A 21,876-nucleotide genomic window follows, 5' to 3' on the forward strand; every position below is an offset into this window, starting at 1 on the left:
GTGTGTTTTTGTCGTTTATGCAAATCGTGACAAGTGATTATGATAAATTATTAATATTTTTTTACGCTTTGATAAGTCATCCGTTCCGCACAGAGAATTAAGTTTTTAATACTAGTATAGAGTTATTACTAACACATTATTTATTTATACATACATTTAAATAAGTATTTTTCTTATGTAATGCACATTTATTGGATGTTTGCTTTAGTCTTGATTATTGTTAGTAGTTACAGTTGTCACTTAAATTCTGAATGTTGTGCTCGCCTTTTATAGGTACTTGTATCAAATCTAATTTTGTATAATTTTTTTTAATGTATTATACATGTAATGTTTGTGTCCCTTAATAAATAATAATAAGAAAATTGTTTATTTATTTTTTACCCAACTGAGGAGGAACGAAGCGTAATATTTTCGTGCGTAGACTTTGTTTATGTATTTGTTTTTATTTGCAAATCTGTCGTCTAGAATGGCTTGATGGATTTTTTATATAGGATTTTGAAGATTAATTTTGGAGGTGTCTTTAAATTACTTTTATTATTAATAAAGTTTTATTTTTACTATTAATCCCATAAGTATATTTTGATGATACAGTGTACAGTGAACAATCTTTACAAATAAGATTATTTAGTATATTCTGGTAGATTTTAGAAACGTTTGTGTTACAGGAAATGTCTAGAATTTTTATATTATTTCTGTTAATTTTGATAAATATTTGTTTATGTTTGTCATCATTAAAAATACGGATAAGACACTCATCAAAATTACATTATTACGTCAAAAAGATAAGTAAATTATTGCGTTAATTACATCTTTTAGTCACAGTTTGTTATTAAATGTGCTGGGTCGTTACATTCCCATAAACAAAAAAAAAAGACTTATACTTTGTAATTGTTTGTTTAAAAATAGTTTGTAAAAAAAAAGTACCAAGATTTCACCAAATATGTAATAAAAATACTTTTAAATTCTCTCTTTTTTTAGAACGAAAGTGAGAAGGTTGCTAAATACAATAGTGTCCGTTTTAAACATTAGAATATTCAAAATTCGAATGTTTCATATTAGTGAAACCACACGATTTCAGACTACAAAATAGCATTGTTTTCACCGAGCAAAAGGATCAAGTTCATACGAATCGAAGGAGTAACGATTTGTTTTCTACGTTCCACGCGTGATGAATAATGTATTTATTATTTATGAGGTATTCTAACGCGATCTTTTGAATGTGGGATAGAATACGTGTTTGTTGTAATTGTAATGCTAATGCAGGTACGCGGAGGCATATATTCAGTTAGGAACCCTTTCTTTACTAAGACAATAAAATTTACATCATTTTTTTGGTATTTTCTTTATACTTACAATATTTTCATAAACCGTAAGGTCTCGTGGTCACAACAAATGTCTGAATAGGCACTATTCGTATAATAGAAAGTCGCTATTCATGTCTGTTTGTTTCTTCGTTAAATCCTGTTAAACATCTCGAAGACTTTTGATACGGATTTCACTGTTATTTAAATATTTATATGGTACATAATTAAACTTTAGTATAAGTAAATATTCACCATGTAGGCCCCGGCATAGAATGGGTCACTCCTTCCTTTCTCGTAGGTGTCGTGAGAGGCGACTAAGGGAATTTAATGGTTAAGGGATAGGCAGCAGCGTCCCTCTTAAAATATCTCTAAAGTCTGACTGCGGTTGTCAATTCACCTGCCAAGCATGGCAACTACTGGCAAAACTCCATTTATTGGAAAGGCATATGTTCAGCAGCGTTAACAAAATAAAGTTATTATTCATTCATTCGTTCTTCATTCATTCATTCATAACGACTGATATAATAATAAGAATAAAATGGATAAAGTTAAAAAAAATACCAAATTTTAAAAACTCACCCATAAAAAGCTGCAATATCACCAAGTAACATAGGCTGTATTTTATTTAATAAAAAAAAAACTTGTGAACGGAAACGGGTCTCTAATAAATGTGTGTTTGAAATTGAATGCCACAGACCACACGGACTAGGTATTAGTCACACTAGATCACTATTTATAGAATGTATCTAGGGATCTTCAAAAAGCGTGACAACATTCCTTCAGGGTCGCCAACACATACGCAATGTCCATTTTATTGTAACCTATAGGAGGTAATCGTAACCGTTAACTATCAGATGGGTCATAAGATATTTTTGCTGAGTCCTATAAAAAAACATTTCAAGTAAAGAGCAGATTTCTTTTTAAAAGGCCGGCAGCACACCTGCAATACTTCTAGAATTGCGGGTGATCATGGGCGGTGATGATGATGTGCCAACTGGCCTGCTTTTACTCTCACCTATCATCCTACATTGGTGAATGTCAGCGCGTACCGACAGCGCAGGTGGGGTTACGATCGTATAATCATCCGTTGAAAAAAATATGTGTTACCCTATGTACTAAAGACTTTTTAATGGATGATAATGGAATGGTAATGCCGTCTGCGCTAACGGTATATGCTGGCGGGGCAACAGTGAGGGATGATAGGTGAAAATGAAAAGGCAGGTCAAATAATCCATCGTGAATACACTTGGAATTCAGAAAGATGGTTTCCAGGGGGCACCACGCGGAGGACGACCAGAGAGGGTATATCAAAAGCAATGGGGCTATTAGAACTCATTGCTTACAATCCCTTTCCCCCCTGACAAGGTATATTGATAGCAATGGGACTGGTAATCCGCATTACTAACAATCCCTTTCCCCCTTAATAAACATGTTTTTTTTTATGGGTGAAAATGGTATGGTAACCCCGCCTGCGCTAACGGGATACGCTGGCGGAGCACCAGTGAAGGGTGATAGACGAGAATGAAAACAGGTCACTTCGCTCATCATGATGAATTCATCAGGAATTAACTATGATAGTTTCCAGGTGGAACCGCGAGGAGGTCGACCTGGTTGGGTATATTGCTAGCAATCATAGTCTCCATTACTAACAATCCCTTCCCCCCCCTATTAAACCTGATAATAAAGAATTATTATTATTATTATTATTATTATAAACATGGGTTATCTAATATATCATATGGAAATAAAACACGCGATCGTATTTTCTATAGATTTACAACTGGTAAGGGCGATATCGAAATGGGTAATGGCCTTTTTTTCGCCGTCTATATAATGTAGGAGTTAGTGATATTGCAGACAATTTGCTATGGATCGATGAGTTTGTTGTTGGCGTGGCGGCGAACCACACTAATGGACTTTTTATCTCGTTTAATGTATTACTTGTCTTTATGTTTACCTATAAATTGTCCCTATAAGCAGGAAAGGTATCGAATGGACCACTTATCACTGTATTATTTCTGTGGTAATAAAAATTTGCAACAATAATACCGTGAGCATTTAAAAATAAAAACAATACCTAAATAATTTGCTACTTTTTTGGACTCGTGTGCTACTTTGAACAAAAAACATTTACATGAGATTTATGCGACTGATTTATTGAATTTGAAAATTTTGTACTTGAGTCTAGGTATAAAATGTTCTTTTATAATACGTATCAATATCTATATTTAGAGCAGAGAAATATTGCAAATAGTGCAACACTATGAGTATTAATTTATTTTATTGAATTGGTGCTCCTAGATGGTTACATAGATTAATTTACCAATATCGTCAATTAAAAGCCAGTGTGGTTAAACAGTGTGTGTTTCGATAAAAAAAAAATTAAAAAGTAAATTATTGGCTCCTAGATTATAATAAGGAAGTAATTATTCACCGTACTGATAACAAATATATATTTGTTCATTTAATACCTGGTGTAACTTGATCTACGCATTATGATTTGTACTTGACGTTTTATTTTAAGAAAACAAAACTGCCACAGCTCAAGTTATACTGGACTTTACATGTGTAGTTCCTGTACTACTAAATAATACAGACCAAGACATAAGTACGGTTGTTTCGTCGGAAATTAGTTCTTATTCGGTGGACATACGGTTTGTTTTGATGGCAAACATTAGTGTGTGATATTAATTGATAAGGCTATGTGGGCCAATTGATATGAACGAGGAATTGGATATGTTTTAAAGATGCTGTTGTTTTTTTTTTATAATTATCTTTAACGTCTTAGTTTCTTTATGTTTGTTCTATATTTAAAATAAAATAATTGTAGATTGTGTTCCTGAAAGTTGGTTCATATAGAGAGGGGAGAGGGATCGTTAGTAATGGGGTTTAAAAGGCTCATTCTAAATAGCTTTTGTTACACTAATAAAAAAGATGGCGTATCAAGATAAAATATAGACTAGATTATAAGTCCCGCTTTGAAGAAGATAATTGTCAAAATTGTATTTATTTGTATGTAATTCTTGCGTTATGCTTGCACAAACATACAGAGAGACAAACGTTCTACAAAATTATCGTTTTAATTTCTATTGCTCTTATTAAGTGAGTTGTTTACAATTTTTTTTTTAATATCTCCTATGTAAAGACATCGTCTTGAATTAAAATTTTATATTAATTGTATCAATCTATTTTTTTACCAGAGGGAGACTTTGTACAAAAGTCGTTTGCTTGGACACCTCTGTCCCATTCGTGTTTCTACCGTGAAGCAGTTGTGTTTGCATGGCTGTGTTTCGGTTTGAAGGGTGGGATATGGCAGTGAATTTACAGGGTACAGAGAAATAACGCCTGAGTTCTCAGGAATGGCAACGCATGGGGGGTATCATGGGCGAAACAGTATACTCTGTTATGTTCATGGTACTGCTCGTGTCTGTAGGTGATGGTTACCACTTTGCATCAAGTGGGCCGTCAGCCCTTCTAAGTTGTATAACAAAAAAATCTATTTTTGTTCTTTTTTTTTTTATATAATATTAATGAACTCACTCATTCATACTAGCTATTAATTGTGCACTGCTGAACATAGGCACTTCCTGTTAGGAGTGTTTTGCCAGAAGTTGCTACGCTTGACAAACGGTTTTTTAATGGGTGAAAATGAAATGGTAACCCCGCTTGCGTTATCGGTGTACACTGGCGGGGCACCAGTGAGATGATTAGGTGGCAATGAAAGCAGGTCAGTTAGCCCATCGTGACGAATTCAACAAGAATTAACCACGATGGTTTCCAGGGGAAACCGTGTGGAGGTCGACCTGATAGGGTGTATTGTTAGCAATGAGACTGGTAGCCCATCGTAATATATTTATCAAAGTGATTTATTCCGTCGAAGAAAATACAAGGTATGCGAAATTTTTTTATTACCATCCGGAAGATCTTTGTAACAAGGCCTAAATTCGAGGCCTCCACGAAGGTTGTAAAACAATAAACTCTTTAAATATCATTTAATTAAAAACTTGTTTGTACTCTAGTTTATAAATGGAATGTATTTTTCTAGTCTTTTATCAATTAAGGTCAAATAGTTACCAGAGGGAGACTTTGTCTAAAGTCGAGGGGGTATCATGGGCGAAACAGTATACTCTGTTATGTCCATGGTACTGCTCATGTCTATAGGCGACGGTTAAGCTGTATAAAAAAAAAGGCCGACCTCCATATGAAAACCATCATGCTAAATTCTAGGTGTATTCGTCACGACGGGCTAACTGACCTGCCTTTTCATCCTCACCTATCCTATCATCCCTCACTGGTACCCCGCTAGTGTATACCGTTAGCGCAGGCGGGGTTACCATGTAATTTTCACCCATAAAAAAAAAGTATTTACGCGGTAAATATGTTTATATACACAACTATGTTGATCTATTAATAATATTGATAAAAAAACAATACGTTTTTTTTTGCATCAGTGCAGCGTAGTCAGTATCAAATTCTTGCAAACAAGCAAACAGCTGTCCCTTTGTTATGTCTGCCATATTTTTTGCTGTTCAGCGAATTTTCTTATCACCGCCATATTGTGAACGTTTTTGCAATCCAGACTGCTGGTGATTTTATAATCCACTATCGATGCGCCTCGGTTTTGCAAGGGTAATATAATGTTATAACTCTGTTATGTCCATGGTACTGCTCAAGTCTATAGGCGACGGTTACCACTTTCCATCAGGTGGACCGTCAGCTTGTTTGCCATTCTAAGTTGTATAAAAAAAAATGTAGAGGGGGAAAGGGATTGTTAGCAATGGAGGTTGACAGCTCCATTGTTAGCAATATGCCTTATTAGGTCGACCTCCACGTGGTTCCCCCTGGAAACCATCGTGAGTAATTCTTGTTGAATTCGTCGCGATGGGCTAACTGACCTACTTCATCCTTACCTATCATCCTTTACTGGTGCCGCCGGTGTATACCGATAGCGCGGGTGGGGTTACCATTCCATTATCATCCATTAAAAAATAAATATAATATAGATCATGTTACGTACTGTTAACGTAGCTTTTTACAGGTGAAAATTTTTTTAAATCAGTTGGTTGGTTTTTGAGTTTATCCATTACAAACAAACAAACAATATTTTTTTTCCTCTATATAATATTAGTAGCTAGTTACTAGCTGACCCGGCAAACTTCTTGCTTCCCACCACCTCTATTTTCTCTTACCGCGATAATTATCCTATCTCTTAAGCTAAAATATTTACAGTATCATTACAATCGGTTGAAGGGTTTCGGATATCGTAATCACCAGAGGGAGACTTTGTACAAAAGTCGATTGCTTGGGTACCTCTGTCCCATTCGTGTTTCTACCGTGAAGCAGTTGTGTTTGCATGGCTGTGTTTCGGTTTGAAGGGTGGGATATGGCGTGAATTTACAGGGCACAGAGGAATAACACCTGAGTCCTCAGGAATGGCAACGCATGGGGGGTATCATGGGCGTAACAGTATACTCTGTTATGTCCATGGTACTGCTCATGTCTATAGGCGACGGTTACCACTTCCCATCAGGCGGGCCGTCAGCTTGTTTGCCATTCTAAGTTGTATAAAAAAAAACTCCCGACATGTGCTGAGTAAAAGCCTTTATAGTGATTACAATTTGTTATCATTGTTAGCTTTTGTATTGTCTATGTATGTATCACAAAATATTTGTTCTTTACATACATACATACATATCTGTCACGCCTGTCTCCCATTAGGGTAGGCAGAAACAATGGAACGCCAAATGCTTCGATTCAAACATGTTCTTTCTTTCTTTATTTTCTTTCAAATTAATATTTAACAACAAAATAATAACTATTATTATTTTAACAATATATCTGCCGTTAACTGTTCCCCGCTGAACATAGGACTCCTCCATAAGGTGAACTTTGTTAATAATTCTCGCGTTTGCCAGGTGGGTTGACCACAGCGACCACTTTTTTTTTACAACACAGGGGGCAAACGAGCATGCGGCTCACCTGGTGGTAAGTGACTACCGCCGCCCAACAATCAACAAGAATATATATATTTTATTGCACTTGTTACATATAAAATAATGTATTTATAAATGTTGTGAGCAAGGGCGGACTTATCTCTGACAGAGATCTCTTCCAGTCAACCCGGTACAGTGAAAAAGCATGTCGTTAGCGGGCAGCTGAAGTGCTACAACTATTAATACATAAACAAATATACAGTTAAATAAAATATTAAAATATATAACAAAAAATTACATAAATACATACACTATAAATACATATAATAGATAGATAGATAATTTATTTACATTACTTACAGCACACAAATTACAATAAAAAAAACATACACATAATACACAGTAAAAGAGATAAAAGAATGAAAATAAAAAAGCACAAAACAAAAAACAAAAAAAAATATATATATAAACTAACAATCTCCTTTCTTTCCCTTCCTTCATGCGTGTGACATAGTAACACAAAATGGTCACAACTCAGTTACCACAACAATACCTACCTATATATATATATATATATATATATATATATATATATATATATATATATATATATATATATATATATATATATATATATATATATATATATACATATATATGTACATAAGATAATCTAATTATTTTTTTGATTAAAATATTTTTTTTGTCATTAACCAGGACACAAAGCCCAAAACGGAATATATACATCAGTTATTTATCTCGACAGACATACGCCGAATGTTTGTATATTTGTGTACACGTGGCGAGGCCAACGACCCGGCACATGCCGATTTTGTTCGGTTTTTGTATATAAAAGATTATTTTTATAAAAAAAAAAAATATATAACTCATTACTTACAGATGGTGTTCACAAGTGTACGTGCTCATTTTTTATTAAATATATCTATTTGCTGTAACGTTTTGGATGATGTATAAAGTAGAAATTATTATCTCAGTATGTTCCAATTTGTAATTATTGTTTTTTTTTTTGGATCTTGGCTTTTATTGTTTTTTTTTAATGGATGATAATTGAATGGTGACTCCGTTTGCGTTGTTCGTATACGCTGACGGGCCACCAGTGACAGATTACAGGTGAAAATGAAAGCGTGAGGGCTTATCACGAAACGTTTTCCGACATTTTGTTGCCGAATAAAACCCAAATTTTATGTTTAAATGACATAATACGTACTATTTAAAATGTTAAAGTATCATTTCTCTGGATGTGTTCTATTTCACTTCTAATATTCCCCTGATTCGTTTTTTAGCGTTTTATGTACAGACATTCGTCCTTTACAGTCTTATTATTTATATAGTTTGAAAAGTTTTAAGTAAAAAGCTAAATAATTAGAAACTTATTAAACATTTAATCTTATCACTGGAATATTACATTACAATAAATCTATTATTTATACTTTTTCTTTCTCTTAAAGATCACAATTTCTGCTCTTGACCTGGTACATATTTCTCGGGGTAATTTCTTCTGTAGTTCCATCCGAAACTCCTTTGCGTTCCCGCCATCCTGTTCAGACTGGGAGAGGAAGGTAATGAGTCACCAACCTGGATAGATGACTCATCTTGGCTCAATGATAAATCTGTAGGAGAAACAGATAAGTTTGTTGGCGTAGACAAGATATTTCTGGATGATTTGATGTCCACCTCTATAGATTTGAGGGTGCTTGGACTGCAGAGAGGGGTCTCGACTTGCTCAACTGTATTTAGATGTTCCTCGTCGATCTTGTAGGCTTCGTGTTTCTTTGAATACCTGGAAGAATGAGCTTATTTCAAATTTGTGTTGGAAGAATACTTTCTTGTTTGGTAATTAATTCAACATATTGTTAACGTAACTCCATTTCTTTTTATTTTTTAAATTTTAATCCCAACAGTGACATATCATGGATTAATTATAGAAACAGAACAGAACTTAAAAATAAAACATGCCATGCCTTCATTTTACTGAATCCGACACAGCACATCATCCGCCATTTTGTGACGACCACAAGATGGCGGTCATTTTAAAAATATTAGTTATAACATTGAGCATTGAATTATTGTATTGTCACTTGAACTAAAAGTGTATCCAAAACTTTAGTGAAATCGGTTAGAAATAACTCAGTTTGCAAGATTTAACCTAAACAAATAAACTTACATACATCGCAAGTTAATTGAAAGCTTGTAATAAAAATATAAACTTACCTCAGTACATTCTTGAACCTGTATCCCCATATGATCTCTTTGGATAGATAAGACGTTCTGCTTTGTGTAACCGTCCCCATATTCTTGGAGGAGCCAGTTAGACACACCACTATCTCGAACCTGCGTTTAGAAAGGTTATTGACTGCTATAATCTATGTTTACAAGTGTTCTACAAATACAGTAAATGTAGGTAAATAACTAGTGTTCGCAGCTGGCAGTTAATTTTCCCTTAACTTGTTTCTAGACTGGACAGTGTTGAAACCATAAACTTATTGTGAAAGAACATAAATATAGTATTACTACTGTAGTTTATATTATTACCAAGTATGGAATGTACCATTATTTTTATTGATTTCAAAAAAGGAGCAGGTTCCTAAATTCGTTTGTATTTTTTTATGTTTGTCATCTCATAACTCCGTCAGCTATAAACCGATTTGTATTTTTTTTTGTTATCTAAAAGGATATACTTACTTACAGATTAGTTCTATAGAAATTTTATCAAAATCGGTCGAGTAGTTTAGTTTTTAAATTAAAATAATTGGTTTTTCCACAATTGAAGATGGTTTTCTTTGTTATATATATATATATATATATGCAAATGATATATTATTATATGTTACACTCATGATTTTGCCACCAAGCAGTTGTCCTTGCATGGCTGTGATTCGTGTGATGACACATTCTGTTCTTCAACATTATTTCTGGAGTAGTAACATATGAAGGGTAACATACTGTGAGATTACAGGTATTCTGCAATGTCAATTCATGTCTATAAATCATTACCAGTTACTGCTTTATTAATTAATTAATTAACTGTATTTACTATTTTATAAATGGTGCAATAAAGTGTAAAATAAGTAAATAAATCTACCTGTAATCCATCATGTCCTGAGCGGAGAAGTCATAGAGAGGACTCTCAGCGTCGATGACGTGAACCACCGTGATCGGCCACAGCAGGAAGGCATTCGCTTGTTTCAATTTCAATTGGTGGATGTAATTCTGCACGAGTTCCCCTTCTAATGTTCTGGTGGAAAAAAATATTTTAATGGAATTTACATCTTTAATTTAGGATATTAAGATTACATTAAAATATTATGCACATGTGTATCAAACTTCAATATTTTTTTTTTATACAGCTTAGAATGGCAAACAAGCTGACGGTCCACCTGATGGCAAGTGGTAACCGTCGCCTAGAGACGTGAGCAGTACCATGGACATAACAGAGTATACTGTTTCGCCCATGATACCCCCCATGCATTACCATTCCTGAGGACTCAGGTGTTATTCCTCTGTACCCTGTAAATTCACGCCATATCCCACCTTTCAAACCGAAACACAGCCATGCGAACACAACTGCTTTACGGTTGAAACACGAATGGGACAGAGGTCCCCAAGCAATCGACTTTTGTACAAAGTCTCCCTCTGGTAATTCGTTTCAATATTTAAGTCTAGTGTCTGAGTGTCTAGTGTCAGTGTGTCTAGCATCTGAGTGTCTCGAGACGGTGACTGAGTGTCTAGTGTCCGAGTGTCTAGTGTCTCTGTGTCTGAGTGTCTAGTGTCTAGTGTCTGTGTGTCGGAGTAACTAGTGTCTAGTGTCTGTGTGTCGGAGTAACTAGTGTCTAGTGTCTAGTGTCTAGTGTCTAGTGTCTAGTGTCTAGTGTCTAGTGTCTAGTGTCTAGTGTCTAGTGTCTAGTGTCTAGTGTCTAGTGTCTGTGTGTCGGAGTAACTAGTGTCTAGTGTCTAGTGTCTAGTGTCTAGTGTCTAGTGTCTAGTGTCTAGTGTCTAGTGTCTAGTGTCTAGTGTCTAGTGTCTAGTGTCTAGTGTCTAGTGTCTAGTGTCTAGTGTCTAGTGGCTAGTGTCTAGTGTCTAGTGTGTCTAGTGTCTAGTGTCTAGTGTCTAGTGTCTAGTGTCTAGTGTTTAGTGTCTAGTGTCTAGTGTCTAAGTGTCTAGTGTCTGAGTGTCTAGTGTCTAGTGTCTAGTGTCTAATGTCTAGTGTCTAGTGTCTGAGTGTCTAGTGTCTGAGTCTCTAATGCATGTGTGTCTGAGTGTCTAGTGTCCTAGTGTCTAGTGTCTGAGTGTCTGAGTGTCTAGTGTATGAGTGTCTAGTGTCTAAGTGTCTAGTGTCTGAGTGTCTAGTGTCTGAGTGTCTAGTGTCAGTGTCTGAGTGTCTGAGTGTCTAGTGTCTGAGTGTCTAGTGTCTGAGTGTCTAGTGTCTAGTGTCTGATTGTCTAGTGTCAGTGTTTCTATTGTCTGAGTGTCTAGTGTCCGAGTGTCTAATGTCTGAGTGTCTAGTGTCTGAGTGTTTAGTGTCTGAGTGTCTAGTGTCTAAGTGTCTAGTGTCTAGTGTCAGAGTGTCTAATGTCAGTGTTTCTAGTGCCTGAGTGTCTAGTGTCTGATTGTCTAGTATCTGAGTGTCTGAGTGTCTAGTGTCTGAGTGTCTGAGTGTCTAGTGTCTGAGTGTCTAGTGTCTAGTGTCTGAGTGTCTAGTGTCTGAGTGTCTGAGTGTCTAGTGTCTGAGTGTCTAGTGTCTGAGTGTCTAGTGCATGTGTGTCTGAGTGTCTAGTGTCTAGTGTCTAGTGTCTGAGTGTCAAGTGTCCTAGTGTCTAGTGTCTGAGTGTCTAGTGTATGTGTGTCTGAGTGTCTTGTGTCTGTGTGTCTGAGTGTCTAGTGTCTGAAAGTCTAGTGTCTGAGTGTCTAGTGTCAGTGTGTCTAGCGTCTGCGTGTCTCGAGACGGTGACTGAGTGTATAGTGTCTCTGTGTCTGAGTGTCTCGAGACTGTGTCTGAGTGTCTAGTGTCTGAGGTTGTACTTCTGTTTACTGCAAAATTGTATTTTAAACATCTGAGTACACACCTGATAGGTTTCAAAATGTAAGCAGTTATGGTGCTGTTGATGATGTGCAAGTTTTGAAGGTCCCACACCCGGAACTGTAGGCACAGCTGTCCATCCCGGAGGCATACCTGTGAGGCATAACAAGTAACACTTATTGCTTGCTGCTTGATAGAAAATAGTTTATTTAAACCCGCAATCCAATTAATATAAAGTTTGTAAGGATGTTATAACATTTAGTTGTTTTTTTTTTTATACAACTTAGAATGGCAAACAAACTGACGGTCCACCAGATGGAAAATGGTAAACGTCGCCTATAGACATAACAGAGTATACAGTTTCGTCCATGACACCCCCCATGCGTTGCCATTCCTGAGGACTCAGGTGTTATTCCTCTGTACCCTGTAAATTCACGCCATACCCCACCCTTCAAACCGAAACACAGCCATGCAAACACAACTGCTTCACGGTAAAAACACAAATGGGACAGAGGTACCCAAGCATTAAATTTTTGTACAAAGTCTCCCTCTGGTGAGATGATGATGATGATGATGGTAAACGTACAATGAGTACGTTTAATTAATTTAATCTAAATTGCTAACCGTCGCTTTTTTGCTGAATCCAACGGAGGACATGTGTCGGTTGGGTCGTATCAGTTTTGTGAACAGCAAACTGGATAAACCCCCCGAGAGTGCTGTCCCAGCCACGATCTGGAGAAGAAATGCAAGTAATATGAAATTTTATATTATTTTTTTCTGAAAAAATGTTTTATTAACTTCTGATGCATTATTATTGACAATCTTGCTATGGTTTTCAATAGTATTTGTTTGTTTAATTTTGTTTATATTTATTTAATTTTGTTTATATTTGTTTAATTTTGTTTATATTTGTTTAAGTTTGTTTATATTTGTTTAATTTTGTTTAATTTTAGTATTGTCCAATTTTGTGTTTTGTTTACTTGTATTTTATTTTGTGCAAATTCTAGTGGCTACCGAATTACTATTTAAGTATATAATTATGTATTATTTTAGCTGTTTGTTTGCCTTCAATAAATAAATAAATAAAATTTAACATGGACCTTCGTTGGGCGGCTGGAATTATTGTTGATCAGCTTATCTAATATAATAATAAGCTTATTAATCTCTCGAATTAACAGTCAGATTTGAATTTCTTTTTTTGTATCTGATAGCTCATTTCTTAAGGCTTTTTATTCATCAACAAGACATATCCACGGTCGAGGCCGCGGGATACAACTAATGTGTTTATAATGATGCCCATCTAGTAATTGGCAATACTTGTTACCTCTTACCTCTAATACCATGATGATGATAGCTTCAGGACATTCCTCGTTGGGGTACCTGGCGCCGTAGCCGATCGTCATCTGTAAATATTAATGGCCTGCTTAAATTTTGCATTAGAGTTTATTGTGGCTTTTTTTTTTTAGTAGATAACAGCATTTCGAAGAATCTATCCAAATATATATCTGTAAAATACAGATACTGCAGTCAAGCGTTACCAACTGTTATTGGTCAATGGAAATTATAAATTATGAATGATAATGAAATGGTAACCCCGCCTGCGCTAACGGGGCACCAGTGAGGGATGATAGGTGAGGATGAAAAGACAGGCCAGTTAGCCCATCGTGATAAATAGACTTAGAATTCAGCACGATGGTTTCCAGGGAGAACCGCGAGGAGGTCGACCTGGTTGGGTATATTACTAGCAATGGGATTCTCAGTCTCCATTACTAACAATCCCCTTGCCCTCTTCTCATCGTGGTTAATTCTAGTTGAATTCATCAGGATAAGCTAAGTGACTTGCTTCGCTTAATTCTCACCTATCCCCCACTGGTGCCTCGCCAGCGTATACCGATAGCTCAGACAAAGTTACCATTGCGTTATCTCCATTAAAAAAAACTTTCAGATTTATATTATTAGTAAGGACTTTTCACCTGCGTTTCCACCGACATCATGAGGAGGCCAGCGAACGACGATGTACCAGTAATACAATGCTCCTTCCCATCACCAATATCATCTTGGTAGGAGGACGAGACCGCATACCAGATAGCAGCGAAGAAGAGCCAGAACACAAAGTGGGCACACACCATGCCCAGTAAGAGGAATCGCCACTTGCTGTTGATCTGTGAAATAGACGATTTCTTAAATAAGGCCCAACCTTAGTTCATATAGATAGAGCATCGAGCCTCAAAAACGGACCAACTTTTTGTCAGCTAAATGTCCAATTAGCTGTCTCGTCTTTTCGTCAGTGTTCTATATACTTACGCATATAATGTATCTTGACATATCTATATTTAATTATTTAACAAATAAAATAAGTTTTTGAGTATTAAAAAGATGCAAAAATTATAAAACAAAATAAATATAGAAGTTATAAAGGAAACACTTGCGGCGTCTGTAAATAAATATTGTACATATTCATCTCATAGCCACTTGTCAACATCATTACTTTCTTTTCCATCAAGTAGGTTAATTAAATTGTACATAGATATTTCGCCTCTTTCTTTCCTTCGGACTGGTCGTACAGACATGACAGCGACGTTTACTTCTTACATTCATTTCTGCTGTCATTCTCTCCATCTCGATCGCTCGCCTCTTACACTCCTAATTTCCGTTTTTATATATTATTTTCTACATATACCTTTGTATATAATATTTACCTTCTGTACATAATATATGTGAATAATCAAAGTTAGTTGTTATACTTATTTCCCTCCAAACTACACACTCATAACTATTTATAAGCAAAATTGTATGAAAAAGTTGTCCCGCTTTTCTCGAAGCATTTGTATGGAGACACTCTATCTATATAATCCAAGGTCCAAAATCCAACTACCTTTTAGAGATGACAGGGTTTGCTGATTCTAGAGCTCTTACTTTGTCACCTCACGGATAATTAGTTAGTAAATCTGTGACAGACTTCTGTTTATTAGTTCTGGAATACATACCACAGTGTTAACGATATCTCGCATGTATTTGATGGACTTAGAAGGTATATTACTTCTCACTGGTACGTTTTCTTCGCCATTTTTGAGGACCACTCGCCTTGAACGCATCTTCCTGCCGTGTCTAAGTCTGGAATATTAATATTAGGTTCTAAGGTTTTTTTTTTTTGATAGGTGAAAATGGAATGGAACGATTGCGCTAACGGTATACGCTGGCGGAGCACCAGTGAAGGGTGATAGATGAGAATGAAAACAGGCCAGTTAGCCCATCTTGATGAATTTATCAGGAATTAACCATGATAGTTCCCAGGGGGAACCGCGTGGAGGTCGACCCGATTAGGTATATTGCTAGCAATGGAGGATTGGTTCAAAGCTTTAATAGCAGTTAATCTTTTCTCAACCTCAAGATATACATTTAAACTGCTAGACTTATTTTTTAATGGGACGATAATGGAATGGTAACCTCGCCTGCGCTGTCGGTATATGTCAGCGGGACACCAGTGAGGGGTAATAGACGATTACGAAAACAGATCAGGTAGTCCATCTTGACGAATTCCACAAGAATTAACTACAATGGTTAGACTTTGGGGGGAAAGGGATTGCTAGTAATAGAGACTAAAAATCCCATTGCTAGCAATATACCCAACCAGGTCATACTCCTCGTGGTTTCCCCTGGAAACTATTATGGTTAATTCCTGATGAATTTATCATGATGGGCTAACTGGCCTGTTTTCATTCTCATCGATTACCCTTCACTGGTGCTCCGGCAGCATATCCCGTTAGCGCAGGTGGGGTTATTATTCCATTTTCATCCACCAAAAAAAAAAAACTTCAATGGTCGAAGGTTGGTCAGCAGCGTCTCTTTAAGCAGTCCCATCAAAACATCACCAAAGCTTAACTCCGGTTGTTTACCTGTTTACCAAGCGTGGCAAATACTGATAAAACCCCCAAGGTGGAGGCCTATATTCAGCAGTGGACAGTAAACGATTGTCTTCATCATAATCATGTATTCTGTGCTTAAACCAGTTAGTAAATGTACTTTTTTATACCATTTGGATGGTAAACAAGCATACATTGCACCTGATGATAAATGATTATCGTAACCTATGAAAGCTTGTAATACCAGGTGCATTACGCGCGCTTTGCCGACCCTGAAGAAACCTTTTTTATCTCTTTTTTGAAGAACCTCATGCTGCAGTCTTTTGGGAAAACCTCGACAGGGATCCATGATTTGAGTGTTCGTGAAAGGGAACAACTGTGAAACCGCGCTGTACTCATTTAGGCTGTAGGACATGAGGGTGAACTCCCTGTCGATGGCGAGCCGTACGATGGTAGAAGGTGGACGCAGGCATCATATTGAACAATTCCTCCGAGCACAATCCATTGTACAAGCGGTAGAACACGCAGAGTGATTTAAAAACTAAATCACTGAACTGATTCTGTTAAAATTTCTGTACAACCAATTTGTAAGTACGTTCTTTCATATAAAGGGAGAATTATACAAATTGGTTCACAACTGACGGAGTTATGGCAACAAACATTAAAAAAGTACAACCAAATTGTAAGCGTTCTTCTTTTTAAAGTCGGTTAAAAATAGACGTTCGTTATTGAAAGGTCGAACGATTGCTTGAAAGGTCGAAGGTCCGAATTTGTTGTCAAAAACTTTTTTTTATACTACTTAGAATGGCAAACAAGCTGACGGCCCACCTGATGGAAAGTGGTAACCGTCGCCTATAGATATGAACAGTACCATGGACATAACAGAGTATACTGTTTCACCCATGATACCCCCCATGCATTGCCATTCCTGAGGACTCAGGTGTTATTCCTCTGTACTGTGTAAATTCACTGCCATATACCACCCTTCAAACCGAAACACAGCCATGCAAACACAACTGCTTCACGGCAGAAACACGAATGGGACAGAGGTACTCAAACAATCGACTTTTGTACAAAGTCTCCCTCTGGTAAAATAAAAAATGATATTAAAAAAGCAAATTTCTATATCATATATATGTCCGTCTCCTTTCCGGTCTTTAGTTCTAGTCATCTGTTTTGTCCCAAGCCGTCAGTTTTGTCTGTCCACTAGGAGAGTAGACAGAACTATTATTCTACGCATCCGATTATTTCCAATAAGTTTATAAAATTTTATCAAACTATTTACTATCCTATCTAAATTTATGATAAAAATTACATGTTGAATTGAGTCATGAAAGAATTTGGTCAAATAAAATGTATGTTTATCATTAAAGTACTACTAACTTTGCCTGCGTGTATTTTTTTCAATGGATAATAATGGAATGGTAACCCCGCCTGCGCTAACGGTATACACTAGCGGGGCACAAATGAGGGACGATAGGTGAGAATGAAGAGGCAGGTCAGTTAGCCCATCGTGACGAATACACCTGGAATTCAGCACGATGGCTTCCAGGGAGGACCACGTGGAAGTCGACCTGACAGGGTTTTAATATTAATTATTTGTTAGTAATGAGACTGGTAAGCCGCATTACTAACAATCCCTTCCCCCCCGCACGCGTGTATTGGAATTATGCCTATACTATATGGTCAATTAATGTATCAAATTTTATTCAATCCCGTTCACAAATTCTCACAAATTCCATATTTATTATGCTGTTAACAGTTCACTGCTAACAGCCTACCCCATAAGGAAAGTTTTGCCAGTAGTTGCCACGCTTGGCAGGCGGGTTTTTTTTTATGGGTGCAAATGGTATGGTAACCCCGCCTGCGCTAACGGGATACGCTGGCGGAACACCAGTGAAGGGTGATAGATGAGAATGAAAACAGGCCAGTCAGCCCATCATGATGGATTCATCACGAATTAACTATGATAGTTTCCAGGGAGAACCGCGAGGAAGTCGACTTGGTTGGGTATATTGCTAGCAATGGGATTCTCAGTCTCCATTATTAACTCCTTTCCCCCCTGGCAGGCGGATTGGCCACAATTAGGTTTTTAGACATGTTTTAAGAGAGACGCTGCTGCCAATTCCTCGTCCTCCCTTAGTCGCCTCTTACGACACCAACGGGAAAGGAAGGGGTAGCCCATTCTATGCCGAGACTACACATATTTATTAGCGGATAGTTAATTGTTATTTACATTAATTTACGCGTTACGCATTTTTTGTAAACAGAGACAAATCACGACCCGCTTTTATCGTAGTAACAGGTACTTCCTATATTTTTCAAGACGTTTGTATATTCGTAGGTTACTTACTTTGTCATAACATTACGTTTTCAAACGACTTCAAAAAGATGAAAGTTCTCAATTCGGTTGCAGTTTTTTTTTTATACAACTTAGACCTTAACCTACGGCCCACCTGATGGAAGGTGGTAACCGTCGCCTATAGTCATGAGCAGTACCGTGGACATTACAGAGTATACTGTTTCGTCCATGATACCCACAATGCGTTGCCATTCTTGAGGACTTTAGTGTTATTCCTCTGTACCCAGTAAATTCACACCATATCCCATCCTTCAAATCGAAACACAGCCATGCCACACACAACTGCTTCACGGTAGAAACGCGGATAGGACAGAGATACCCAAGCAATCGACTTTTGTACAAAGTCTGTTTGTTACCTTATGTTTGTTACCTCATAACTCAGTCAATTGTAAACCGATTTGGAAAATTCTTTTTTTATCTGAAAGGATATACTTACAGATTTTATCAAAATCGGTACAGTAGTTTAGTTCTGAAATAAATATAACTGTTCTTGCCACAATTGAAGACGGTTTATTTGTTAAACACAATTTTAGTAATTTTTGTATATCTTGGGTTGTCAAGTTGATAGTACGAAATTATTCGGGGGAAAGGGATAGTTAGTAATGGAGACTGAGAATCCCATTGCTAGCAATATACCCAACCTGGTCGACCTCCTCGCGGTTCCCCTGGAAACTATCATGGTTAATTCCTTATGAATTCATCATGATGGGCTAACTGGCCTGTTTTCATTCTCATCAATCACCCTTCACTGGTGCTCCACCAGCGTATCCCGTTAGCGCAGGCGGGGTTACCATACCATTTTCACCCATAAAAAAAAGTACGAAATTATTATTGATTTACATATACTATATATTCCTGATAGTTTTAATTTATTAACTTTATTTGTGACTGTGGTACTTATAGCTAAAGTCTACCTGTTATTGGAAGAACGGCGCTTAGCATAACTACTTTAAAGGATTGTACATTTAATCCGATCTCACCTGTGAGTTCCTTTTTTCCTTCTTCTCGTATACGGTGTCGAATACCCGTGAGCTGAAGTCGCAACAGTCTCGCTTTCATCATAAACGCTTTCCAATACATTAATATCTTCATACAATTCCGTCGGTGCACTTGGTGGGCTGTTAGAACTCGCTACCGCTTGTGTAGAAGCGTTAGAAATATGTCTAGTGCCTTCAGATTTAGAGCTGTCGTGTTCCACATCTATAGTTAATGTCAGTCCTGTATAGTTTTGTTCATCTTCACTGGAGCACTGAGAAGTATCTGCAGCCGCTTCGTATGCACTTAACGGTATACTTTCATTGTTGTCAACATTGCTCACGTACGTTGGAAAGTAAATCTCTTTGCCTTCCACGTAAGTTTGTGAGATGCGGTAGTGTTTCTTCAACTCTTCGTTGGTGTAGACGTTCGTGTTCACGATGGATGGTATCTCTATAGAGGATCGGCCCGAGTTGTTGCCAATTGCTGCTGAGTAGCTGAGCGATCTTTCCAATGCGCGCGCACGACTGCCTCGCCTCTCCGGTTCCAAGTCAAAGTTCATCTTGATTTAGCGATTGTTTTAATAATTCTAAATTCGAACACAGAATAGAAATCACAAGAATTAACAATTCAAATTTTTGCTGTCAACATTCGAATGTGAAGTATTTTGAAATTGATGCAGAAAGGAGACTACACTTAGTCGACGAGAGAGCAATAAGAAATCATTACGTCGCCCAGTAACGATTTGTTTACATTTTGTTATCAATTGAGAACAATTAACTGTACAAGTTCACGTTTAAAATTACAAAACACCTTCGCAGCGCGTATATTTCTAAGTTTCTGAACAATAAGTTATTATTATCAACAAGAAAAGATAAGAGGCACACCTTTATCCGTGCGAGATAACGATATATTTGTTATATGTTTTGATCAATGATGACCTAGAAAGAGACAATTATGGAATGTAAACATTTTGGTAATGCTTCTGTTTATTCAAGTGTAACTTCAAGACGTAATATCCAGGTGTGGAACCAGCAGTTCCCGATGTAGCAATTAAAAAAATAATATTTACCGCCATTTTTAACAGTTATGGTAGTTGTCTTCATTTTTGCCACTGGCAACTTGTTGACTTGATATCAGGTTCGAATCTCGGTAGGGGCAATATAGGAAATGTATTTTTTTAAATTCACTGTGTGGTTTGGGTGAATAATGGCCTTGTAAATGTGATGGGAGGAAGATGAAAAAGAGAATTGTTGGTAATGGAATCGAGCAGTCTTATACCCTATATTTATTTATTTATTATTTATTTATTTAACTCTATTTTTTGCACCATAAATAAAAATATACAATGACAAGTGAATAATTCAAATGAAATACAGTAACATAAATACAGATTGAAATATACACATAAAGGTACAAAAGGCGGTCTTATCGCTAGGGCGATCTCTTACAGACAACCTTTGGTTAAAGGAGAACAAATTATTTAAACTTTAATGCACAATAAAACTCTAAGTACATTTGGCGGACTTAACACCGACCGGTGTTCTCTACTAGTGAACTTTAAAGCAAACCGAGAGAGACAGAGAGACAGACAGAGAGAGAGAGTAGGCGGTGCGTTATTGAATACTGAGGAAAAATAAAGCAATACTTGACATATCCATATAATATAAACATATAATTGGACTAATATATACATATAATAAATACATACATAAATAAATATATAAAATATTACTATATAAGCAATTAACTGTAATAGAAGAGCAAATAACTAACTATGCTTAAACAGAGTAAGTAGCAAGATTAAGTTTAAAGGGAAAGTGATTTTTCTATGAAATACGTGCTCAATTTATGTTTAAAAGCTAGTTTGCTTAGAGTAGATCTGTATGTTGGCCTCTCGGTCCTCTATGGGAACCATCGTGGTGACTTCCTGTTAAATACGTCAAGATAAATACGTATATCAAAGATATCCATTTTAATTATTAGAAACGTCCATTAGATGTATATTTTATATATATGTAGCATACATATAAAATTATATATTTTATTTATTTTGTAAAAACACGCAGCCAAGCGTAAATATTTTATATATATATATATATGTAATACGGTCGGTCGCGCACGCAGCTTGTTTGATGTACCTATGCGCGCGCAGGACGCGCAGGCGCTCGGCGACTACGTGTTGCGCGCGCAGGCCGCGCATGCGTATATGCGAAGAAATTTGTTGTTGGCGCCACGGCATACATATCGTCTTAATATTATACTTTTTTTTATATATTTTCTATTGTTTTCCTTCTGTACTTGTATTTATACTTTTAAGAATTATTCTATTAATAAACGTTTACATTATACATTCCACAAATACATTCTCTTAACATCATTCGCTTTATATATATATTCT

General features: G+C 36.5%; 1 protein-coding gene across 1 annotated transcript; it reads right to left on the bottom strand.

Annotated features, from left to right (window-relative positions):
- Positions 1-8,617: 8,617 nt before the first annotated feature.
- Positions 8,618-20,323, bottom strand: LOC113509363 (G protein-activated inward rectifier potassium channel 3-like). Its single transcript, XM_052893486.1, has 9 exons — positions 19,481-20,323; positions 15,263-15,389; positions 14,249-14,437; positions 13,607-13,678; positions 12,900-13,007; positions 12,322-12,428; positions 10,341-10,493; positions 9,470-9,589; positions 8,618-9,038 (listed from the first exon to the last, which is right to left on the bottom strand). The coding sequence occupies exons 1-9, from the start codon at positions 20,035-20,037 to the stop codon at positions 8,708-8,710; spliced, it is 1,764 nt and encodes a 587-aa protein (XP_052749446.1). The 5' UTR covers positions 20,038-20,323; the 3' UTR covers positions 8,618-8,707.
- Positions 20,324-21,876: the final 1,553 nt, after the last annotated feature.

The sequence above is a fragment of the Galleria mellonella genome, unplaced genomic scaffold (assembly GCF_026898425.1).
Source record: "Galleria mellonella isolate WM207_F2 unplaced genomic scaffold, CSIRO_AGI_GalMel_v1 utg176, whole genome shotgun sequence".
In the NCBI taxonomy this organism is placed as follows: domain Eukaryota; kingdom Metazoa; phylum Arthropoda; class Insecta; order Lepidoptera; family Pyralidae; genus Galleria; species Galleria mellonella.